An 11,699-nucleotide genomic window follows, 5' to 3' on the forward strand; every position below is an offset into this window, starting at 1 on the left:
TTTGTGAAGGCACATGGCCCCAGTAAATAAATAAATATCAATTCTGATAAATTTTTGATGCTGTCACGATTAAAGTTGTTTTTAGATAATTACATAACTAACCATTACATGGGTTAAAGTCTGAAGAGTGAGGTAGCCATGAAATAAATAAGCACCAACCAATAATCCTACTGCCTGTTAAATTTTACTTTAATAACAATTAACCACCTTTGGTGATCAGCTTGTTCGTAGACAATTCACTTTTTAGGTTGTTAAAGGATCAATGTGGAGTGCATTTGTATTAAATTTTAGCCTACCTGATAAGAATGAAAACAAGAATTTGAATGAATACCTATTACAAATTACTGCAGGAATGTGTATGCAGTATTTAATTAAACGGTTTATTAACAACTGATTGCTACCATTCGACAGTAAGTAATAACATCGATTTTTGTGCCTCGTACAGACATATAGATACCTCGGGATTACAGGTATCAAACATTTGTGCCTAGTGCCTTAGATATGCAGATATCAAACATTTACCAATAAACGAGTCATTTGTGAAAAAATCAGTGCTTAAAATTCAAACTGTTTAAGATATTGTATTGTTGGAGTATCGAAAACCCCTCTTTACGTGGATTAGTTACATAGCATTTAGCATTCATGCTATGAATTTCTTTTATAGCATGACTAAATATATGTATTAGGAAAATGGTCCAATTATGAAATCGGATGAAAAGCTGCATCAAAGTGCGAAGTTTGGAAATTTTTTGAGGAAATCTGATGGAAAATGTTAAGAATAGCTTGTGTTTGAAATCTGTCATTAGTTTTGTTGACGGTCTCGTTTAAATGAAAATGGGCCTCACATGTAGTTCTAAAGGCGAGCAATAGCAAAACAGATTCTTGTAATTAAAAAACATTTTTATGTGTATGATTAGTAGAGAAAATTGGACAGATGTATATTATTTGGTGAGGATAATAATGCAACATTTTAGAAAAAAAATGATGCATTTGTTTTTCGTGATAAGTTAGTGAGCAAATTATCGAGAATCTGCATAAATAGATGCACATAAGCCAAAACCTAATGTATAGAGTCTAACCTAATATAGAAGCCAAGTCTTAACCTAATATATAGAGAGAGTTTTCCTTGGCACCTTGCTCTTGAAGGATATATATAATCTCTGAATCACTTTTGTAATGCTTAGTCCAGTAATTTCCGTTTAAAAAGGTATCAAAATTAAATTTTAATACATGGATATCCAATATCTTAAATCTTTGTTATCAAGAGATGATAATCAAATGTTTCTTCGTTTAAAGAAGGTTATCATATATTCTATGCTGCCACAATAATGTTCCTTACTTCTATTAAAGACCATTTCACACTGCAGTAAAAATATAAGAGATTGAACATTTAATGCATATCAGTGTCCTTATTTTAATGACTTTGCTTAAGTACGAAGTCACATCTTTTTTTGTAAACATAAATAAAAGTTCAAAGTTTGATATAAAGTTTAATAAATTTTATAACAAAATAGTTTTATTTTTTTTGGAGGAGTAGCAACAAGAATCTGTTGGTATTATATAAAAAATGCACTTTGTATATATATAAATACTTCATAAAAAATTTTAAAAAATGAAAAAAAAAAATGAATTAAATTTTTTTCTAGTTTTTAAGTTTAATTTAATATAAAATAATCATAAAAACTATTCCATGTTTAGGACTTCAACAATTGATTAGTTAATTTTTGTCTTTTATTCCTTTTAATCTTAAAGCTTAAAAAAATAGTTTTTTTTAAAACCTCATAATTAAGCAGAATAATAAATGTGGGAAATGTAAAATATTAATTTCCAAAGTTTGGAATGGCATTTAAAATAGATTTAACAGTTCTCTCTTATTCAAAAGGTTGATTTTTATAATTTGGGATGGGTACCTTAAGAACTCTTTTCCTCATATTTTGAAGCGTTTATTTTTACACCATAATAGTTATTCCACTTTAGATTTCAAAGCACAATCATGAAGAATTGCAATATCTTTATTAGTTTATTTTTAAAATAATAGCCTGCTTTTACTTGAAAAGAAAAGGAAAGATTTCAGTTCAAAAATAGTATCATCCCTTAGGAGATATGAAACATCAGCCGCAGACAAATAACTGAAAATTTGTTTTACCAACTAAAATATTAATTTACATTTATGCATAATTCTGTAAATTTGGTAGAAAATAGACCAATGCCCATTTGGACTTTTCATACACATATTGGAATTTTATTTGGCTTATCTTTATGATCAGACTTTGGTTCTTTTTCTTATTCCCCATTTTGATGGAATTCAGATTCACCATTTCATAGATTAGAGAGGGATTTTGGCAAATCTTTTTTTGAGACGGTTAATCTGAGTATTCAGATACTTTAACTGAAAATTCAGATGATTGTTAGCACATATCAAGAATATCAAAACTTGCAATGATTCCGTGAATGAGTTTTAGCTAGCGGAAACACGAAAATTTGCTTCTCACCCCCCCAAAAAAAATTTCTGAAAAATTTTCAAAATTGCTTTATATATAATTTTATAGATAATAAGAATTAATTTTTTAAAGACATTTATTACAATTTCCATCGAAATCGAACAATTGGCAGCATTTTATTAAAACGATCCCACCATCACGCTATGTTTTGATGACACTTTATTGCTGTCTATGTTGTAATTGTTTCATTATAGTGAATTCTTTAATTTATAAGAAATTCATAAAGTGTAAAACGTACAGAGCTGCTTTAGTATAAATAATATGGTTTCTGATTTTTTTTAATGCAGGTCTTTCACTGTATACCCACTGATAGCGCCCATACCTTTCGAGAGCTAAAAGTGCTCCAGTCCATGCCTAGCTTCGCCTCTACGAATCCCGAAGAAGCAATGAAAAAACTGAAAGAGATTCGTGGTTACTTGGTGCTATTCCCATTTTTCTTTTTATGCGACGAAAAGTTAGCCCTGACGTTGTCCACCAAGGAACGCTATTTGCCCGTCTCTGTATGGACTTGACGCAGAGATTAAAAAAGGTTTATTATATTTATTATGGAGCGAAATAAAAATAAAAACAGGATCACAAAGCTCTTTTTATAAGGCAATTTCTTTAAATTTAGTGTGTGACTTGAATGTTTTTATTGTTTTGAAAAGAAATCATAAAAGGAATAAATTTCATCTGGTAAACAGTTTGTTTTACATCATCGTAATTAGTAGCGAGTTATACATTGGCGACCAACATGCATTCATTTATCAAAAGGTAAAAACATATTGCTGGAACATGAACATTATATAGTGAATTTCAAGCTCAGTTTAATATACCTTATAAGAAGTTCTTATCAATAGTGCAGCCAAGATGGACAAGCAATTGAGAAAATGAGTTGAAAGCTGGATAGGCATATAAATTTAAGAACATAAAAAAAAATCTGTTCTAAATATAATACTTAAGTAACTGGACGATTTCTGAGGCTCCAAATAATTGCTCATATAATTCATGCTTTTTTACTCTTTTACTCTCAGGCAGTACTTCATTTCTAATCGAAATTAAAAAAAAAGGAACAGGATTATGTAGCCTAGAAGCGGAATTTTACAAAAACTTGAAAACGTGACTGAGAATTCAAAGGAATTTCAACATATTAAAAAAGGTCGAAGGATGTTTCAATTTCTAATCGAAACATAGTAGCATGTTATTGTTTCAGACTCAAATTTGGTTGTCTATATATTATTCTCAAAAACTTTATTTTAAATACATAGCAGTAATAATGTACATGCAAGAATCTTATTTCATTCCGTCGACTCTCACAAATGTAGTTGCTAAAACATCTGTGCATTATAAAACGCTTACATGCAACGCATAGAAATCTCTCTTATTACATATTATCGAATGGCAGCAGTCAAATGTAAACAAATGTCGCTGTACGAATATTTTAGACAGAGCGTTTTTACAGCTGTATTTAATTCAATATTTTGCTAAATAAAGGAGTTATAAATTTGCATTAGAAAAGCTTTGTAGAGAATTCACTTTTCAGGAAATGCTTCATTCTGTATGAGAAACGATGTAAAAAATAATAAAAAAAATATGCGCTAAACAGAAAGTTTAATGGAGCCCAGAATAGACTTAACCGTCGCCAAATGAGTAATCATCATGATTTATTTATGAAAAATGATGACCATATCTACCAAAGTTATTATTTCATTAACATGGATTTTGCATTAACTCAAAAAATTACCTTTTTGATGATAATGAATTTATTTCTGTACTATTTGTTTTTTATTTTTGATATTTTTAAAAATTTGAATTTAATACACAAAAACTGAATTTAAAATAAAATAATTACACTGTAATGTTTTCAATATGATAAAAATAAAGCTCATCCAACAAAATATTCAATCGCTTGCTTTGCTTTGTTATGTTAAAATTAAGATTAAAAACATGTGCTTTCTTTGAATCACAACTACGAAATAGGATTTTTATTTCCGCTTTTATTCCGTTGTATTTATTTAATACTAGCCGCCTTTGGCGACCAGCCGCTTCGCCAATCTTAATGTTCGCTAAAATTTTAATAATTAAATATTTTATGCAATTCCAACTTTAATAGATTCTTCAGCAAAATATTTTAAAACTTCAAATTTTGATAGTCATATAATTCACTCATAATATTATAAAGGCCTTCAACCATAACGTGATATGTATCTCTCTCATTTTCTGTTACCCCTCGTAGAATTTATGCTTTAAATTAAACTGTAAATGATTAATATGCAATTAATATAAAAATATTTTTTACTGAAACAAAGCATTTTTTTTAATAATATGATTACTGATAACAGAGTCACCGAGCGTTTAAACTTTATGGGCACTAAAGAATATCTTTCTTAATTTATGTAATATCTCAAGAATTTGTCAACAAAATTTTCTCAGATTCATCATGAACAGATCGATTAATTAACAATGCTTAATTTTAAATGCATCAAACACTAAGAAAATAAAATGAATCGTTTAAAATAATCGGTCTAAAACAGGTTTAAAAAAACTACTTAAAAACGATGTACTTAAAACTATAAGCATATATACAAAAAAATATATAACTAACATAAATACAATTTAATTACAAAAGCATGCAACTAACCTAAAAATAATTTAAATCATTGTAAACAGGTTAAAAAAAAACTACTTAAAAAACGATGTACTTAAAACTATAAGCATATACAAAAAATATATAACTAACATAAATACAATTTACTTACAAAAGCATGCAACTAACCAAAAAATAATTTAAATCATCCGTTGATAACGGTTGTCATGACAACAATCAGAACAATGCGCATGCGTGAATTTTCTTCGCCAGTTAGGTAACGCAAATGCGTAAATTTTTCTACGCCAGTTGGGGTAACGCCATGCAGATTATACATTTTTAATTTCCTTCATTCTATGTTATTTTAATTCAAAAGTACTTCAGAATGAATCTGAAACATGGATTAATTAACAATGTTGAATTTTAAATGCATAAAACATTAAGAAAATAAACAGAATCGTTTGAAATAATCAGCCGAAAAAAGTTAACCCTAGCCTCATTACTGTTGGGAGAAAAAAAAAAACTGAAGCCTTACTCATTTGTCGGTGGGGAAAATGGAAGATTTTTTTGGCGGGAAAGTTAGTTTTTAATTAATAATTAAAATTTCAAAAAAAAGGGAACCCAGGTGCACATTCCCGACCTCTAGAGCGCCAACACACACACACACACGCACACACACACACACACACACACACACACACACACACACACACACACACACACACACACACACACACACACATTGAGCTTTATTATAAGTATAGATATAAAAATCTCGTGTCACGGTGTTTTGTGTTCGTACTCCTCCGAAACGGCTTGACTGATTTTTATGAACTTTTTATGTGTATTTGGTAGGTATGAGAATAGGTCGTAAAGTATATTTCATAATGCTGGGTAATTAGGGTATGCGACTGTTATTGGTTAATGCCACTGGCCCATTGTCATTCCAAGATATAAGCAAAGTGAATGGACAACAGTATCCAACATATAAAGAAGCATGCCTTGCACTCGGCCTGTTCAAAGACGACAATCACTGGGACGATATGTTTGTTGAAGCAGCATTGGGCTGTACAGCAAAACAAATTCGTTTACTATTCGCTATAGTGTTGACTACATGTTTCCCGGGACAAGCAGGCACATCGTGGGATAAGCACAAAGATTCTATGACTGACGATATATTGCATCGAATTCGTACGCGGTGCAACGATCTAACGATTACATTCATTGACGCTATGTACAAAAAAGCATTGATTGCTATCGAGGATTTTTACGTTGTCATTGCCAATTTACCACTCAGTCATTTCGGTATGAGTTCGCCAAATCAAAGTGCATCTGATTTAATGGACACCGAAATGCATCGTGAACTGCAGTACGATACTGCAGAAATGGCAGCGATTGTTAACTCATTTCAGGTGATTTCAGACAAACACTTCCCGTCATTCCACGTTCAACGTACGCTGGTGTGATCAATGCTTGCTTGAAATCATCGCCACGGTGGCGTAATATTGAAAAAGTCCATCTAAAGATAAACACGCGCGTCCAAATGCTACAAGATCCATCTGTTAACATATTCTCGGACCAATTGTTAGATATCGGCGATGGAAAAGTTGCTGTCTATAAAAATACTGGATGCATAAAATTTCCCACTTATTTCTGCACTATCGTTCATTTGCAAAATGCTTTCACTGACTGCATATTTCCCGATGTACACACAATACATAAATCATGCGTGGCTGGCAGAAAGAGACATTTTGGCAGCAAAAAATGTGGACGTCGACGATTTAAACTTCAAGATACGGCAGTCGTTGCCAGGCAACTTGGTATCATACAAATCGATCGACACAATTTGCGATGCTGTAAATTGTCAACAGAGTTTTTGAATTCACTGGAGTTGTCAGGCATGTCACCACACCTTCTACGATTGAAAGTTGGATCTCCGGTTATGTTATTTCGGAATTTGAACTCGCCACGGCTGTGCAATGGCACGCGATTAGTCATTAAAAATTGATGAAAAACGTTATCGAAGCCACCATTTTGAATGGCAAATTCCAAGTCGAAAATGTTTTGCTATTACGAATTCCAATGATTCTGAAAGGCGTTCCAATTGAATTCAAATGCGTTCAATTTCCTATTAGATTGGCATTCGCAATGACAATCAGTAATTCGCAAGGCCAAACGATGTCTGCTTTCGACTTAGATTTGGACACGCCATGTTTTCCACAGGGACAATTAAACGTGGCATGTTCTCGCGAGGGCAAAACATCGAGCTTATTTGTGTTGGCTAAATACGGACTGAGAAAAAATATCGTACACTCAATTTCAATTCGAAATGAATATTGACTTTCTTTATTTCATTTTTATATTTTAGGAAAAAAAATATATTACTTTTTTCACTGAACGTTTAATTTTTAAGAGATAAAACAATGTATATGTTCGTTGCTTTAATGAAATACATTGTATTTAGAAAATAAATGGTTGGTGTTTTTTAATTTTTATTTTTTTTAAATTTTTTAATCAGTGATCATCGTCTACAACGCTACATTCCTCTTTCTGTCATAGATCCCGTCCGTACACACTTACAATAATTTCGTTATTTTTTAATTAACAACTACAATATTTACTATAAGTAATTTATATGGCAGAACAACGTTTGCCGGTCAGCTAGTAATTAATAATATTTTATAAATACACACAATTATTTATAGCAAATTGATTCAATTAAATTCATATGTTTACGTTGTATAAAAGAGCAAGATGAAACAAAACAAAAAAGCTTTCCATATTAATCGGTTAATAGCCTAAAAAATTCATATTCTGAATGAACAAGCTGGTCGCCAAAGGCGTTTAGTCGAAAATTGTTGTTATAAAATATCTTTACAAATAATTTTTAGTTTTTAAAAATTAACCTGTTAACTGTTTAGACCTCTTTGGAAAAGAGATATCTAAATTTTCCTATTATAATAAATAATTAATTATAAATATAAGAATTAAACAGTTATAAAAATATATTAATTTTCGTTGAATAAACTTGTTATAACACAAAATGTTGTACTTTTTCCATGACGAGTATACTCGTCAAAAACAGTTAATTGGTTAAGCTGCAAAGTTATATTTTAAATTTTAAAGTTGTGCGAGGAAAGTTTTTATAAAATACACTACTTCAAAGATATTGAAGAAAAACATTAAAACCTTGATTGTTTTGATAAAAAAAATCTATAAAAATATTTACGTTTTCTTTCAATAATTTTGGAGCATATTATTACACACACACCATTTCAAAATTTTTTAAAAATAAGGTTTTCTGTGATAGCAATTTTATTTTTATATATTTTTTTTCCTCATCTTAATAAATTTAAACAATATTTTAAAAATATATTATATAAAATACTTTTATTGTTTTAGAATTGTCGAATTAGAACTAGCTTCGATGCAAAAATGTCTTACTCCCAATTGAAGAATTAGTCGATGAATTTGGTTTTTCATATACGTATATTATATATATATATATATAAGCATTTATTTCAGATTTAAAAGGAAACAACAATCTGATTATTTTCTTGCTATAATAATAAAATTAAATAGTAGAAATACTTGATAAATGATAATTCTTGATACACTGTGACATTCTAGTTTGAATTTGCATGTATATGTTATTTTATGTTTTTCGCACTTCTGCTTATGAATAGAATATTTGGTCAGATACATGAAACAACTGTAAATTTTTAGAATATCTAAAATACATTTATTATTTGTCAAGACAAGGATTAGAGCTCTAAGATAAAACTTCTTTAGATACGTAGCTAGGAAAAAAAAAAGGTTAAAATCTGCGTTACGCGAGTGAATGGTTTTGTTTGAATTTTATGCACCATTTTTGTCTGTACTGAGCTAGATTTAATCTTAATACTTATTGAAAACTGAAATATATAATTGTTTAAAATATATTCGTAACTGAAAAAAAAGTAACAAAAGGGAATTTGTTGCTCTTACAGAATCATTGCGTAAGCGTCTACGATTAGAGAGTGAAACATACATTTACCCATTAAGGTATCCGACTAGGTTGAAAACACAAATTTAGATGAAAATTCTAATTTTATTTTGTAGTTTTAAAAAATATGTACGATTCTGTTTCCAGTGATAGCTTTATTTTATCTCTATGTCAATTAGAAGCCAAGTTATAGCAAAATATTGATATGTAAGTGATGCTTATTTATAAGCATTTACAAACTTTAATTGCATTTTCTGAAGAACGATTCTACAGTACGAATATTGTCATATCTCCAAAAATATTCAAGATGTCTTCATGAAATTTTTAAATAGTGCTCGTTATGTTATGCTGAATTTAATAAACAATGAATTTGATGTTGAATGTTCTAGAAGAGGATTTATGATTGTTTAATATAAATATTGTTAGGGATTATTCCTCCGACGGGATTATTTTACCGATTTTTTGGTCGATGAAATACACAATCCTTCAATCACAGAAAAAGGCGTTTATTGAACATGAAGAAACACGAAAGCACAGAAACCACAAATAAACAGCCGAGATGAAGACAGGCAACACACTACAACAAACAGTATCCTACAAGTAGTAATCGGTAGTAATAACGACCACAACACACAAAGCGGACAGACAGAATCCTGCAGAAAGAAGGAATCTATGTAGCTTCACTCTACGATCTCTCCAAACGTTTGCAAATCTCCACTGTCTCCTCGCTTTATCTGTATCCAATTGCTGACACACTACTACACGACTGGCTGCTCCTCACAGGACTTGATGCTACTTCCACAACAAACAGCAGGACTCGGCACAAAGCCCAGTTCAGTAATCGCTTTGAGCTCCTTTGTCGCTGGACTATTCCACCTTTGCTTCATTATCCTCTCAACAATTCGATACTTGACTACGACTCACTGCAGCTTGAGGCAGTCGCCTTTTAATAGTTCTCAAGAGGCGAGCAGAGTAGGTTTTGGACCAATCAGGCGTATCTCGGTTCCAATTGGCTGAATCACTAAAATTCTCGAAGTTTCCAGTAATATCTATTTTGTAGCCAAATGGACGCCAAGTTTGTTGTCAAGCTCTGAGATCACTAACGCGACCCGATCAGCACCCAACAGAGCTGATCGTAAAACGGTCTTTCCAATGATTGAAATAACCATGCTGGGAAGCAACATTACAAATTTGTAACAATATTGTTAAAAAAAATTCCAAAATTTCATACATTGCACACAAAACTTTTATTTTTGAATATAATTATTCGATAATAGGTACTTCTTTGTTAACATATGTAATAATATCAAAGAAATATGAAAAACTGTAACAATTTTTTTTTCTCTTGAACAATTCTAGTTTTTGTAAATAACTGCTGATATTTGCATCAAAATACGCTTTTCTTCAAAAGCTACATGTATATTTAAATAATTTCGCCTTTATTCATTATTTTATCCTTATATTAATGAAAAAATCATATAAACATTAATTTTTTTTTGAAAAATCTTCTTCGAACGTAGTCGGATACCTTGAAATTGATGAATTTGGATTCCATTTGATTATTAGAGAGTTTTATTGCTTGATTTTAATACAATTTGACATTAAAATATTTTTATTTTAAATCGATTACATATCTGCGACTATGTATATTTGTTTTCTTAGCTCGCTTTCTAATATGTGATAGAGCTAACATAGTCAATATGCATTTTCGACAGCAGTTTATACCAAATGAGAACGAAACAAATTGTTACATTATCGGTTAGTGCTTTATTGAATTTCGAAAGAAATTTTATTGATAATCAAAAAGAAGTTTCATTTGTCAAACACACTTTTTATCTCATCGATTTCAGGTACACAAAAATATCGTTCAGAAATCAATTACTTGTTGTTTATTTCCTTGGATAGAATAAATTGTCTTTCTTTAGCTCATATTAAGAAAGAAAAAAATAATTATTTTATTCGATTTAAAATAAGAATATTGCTATATTATATAGATAAAATTTTCTGTTTAGATCCTCCGTTTCTTTTCTAAGGTCGTCGCCATTATCTTTTTAAGATTAATTTGCAAATGCAGTATGTTTGACAGATAATGGCGATTTTTTAATATCTTAATGATTGGTCTTTTAAATGTCTACAGCAATTCGACGTCATACGTACGAAGGCAAATATCTTATTCCTTAAAGAGGGGAAAAACGAGATATATCTTTGAAAAGCTATTCATTTTATAGTTCAAATTTTTCTCAGGAAAACAGACATTTTAATCCTGTAACAATTTTTGATTTTTGAATTTCTCATCCTATAATAAATAATATAATCGTGTTTTGAAATTGAAATAAGAAAGGAGTCTTCTACTTAGTTAAAATATCTTGCATATAGAGAAGAAATATATACACCACGTCTTAAAAGACAAACCATGCCTTTAAAATTTCGTTACAACTTAATTTTCGATTTATTTCGATTCAGTATGATAATGGGATTCTCGTCAGATTGCGGAAACAAATGTGGAACGCGTTCTTTTTTCCCTCACGTGATTACGTTGGTTCAAGCTGCCCTTATCGCTTCAATGATTTTTTATTTTGATGTTTATTCATATGCTTCATCAGAAGCCATGCGTGGATCTGTTATACTGTTGATACTGCATTTCGCT

General features: G+C 30.4%; 1 protein-coding gene across 1 annotated transcript in view; it reads left to right on the plus strand.

The window, feature by feature from the left end:
- Positions 1-3,047, plus strand: part of LOC129968222 (phospholipase D1-like) — a 69,742-nt gene extending 66,695 nt beyond the window's left edge. Inside the window, exon 24 of the mRNA XM_056082075.1 lies at positions 2,789-3,047. Within this exon, the coding sequence (XP_055938050.1) occupies positions 2,789-3,013 (225 nt within the window). The 3' untranslated portion in view covers positions 3,014-3,047. The remainder of the gene's footprint in view (positions 1-2,788) is intronic.
- Positions 3,048-11,699: the final 8,652 nt, after the last annotated feature.

Source organism: Argiope bruennichi, chromosome 5 (assembly GCF_947563725.1).
Source record: "Argiope bruennichi chromosome 5, qqArgBrue1.1, whole genome shotgun sequence".
Lineage (NCBI taxonomy): Eukaryota > Metazoa > Arthropoda > Arachnida > Araneae > Araneidae > Argiope > Argiope bruennichi.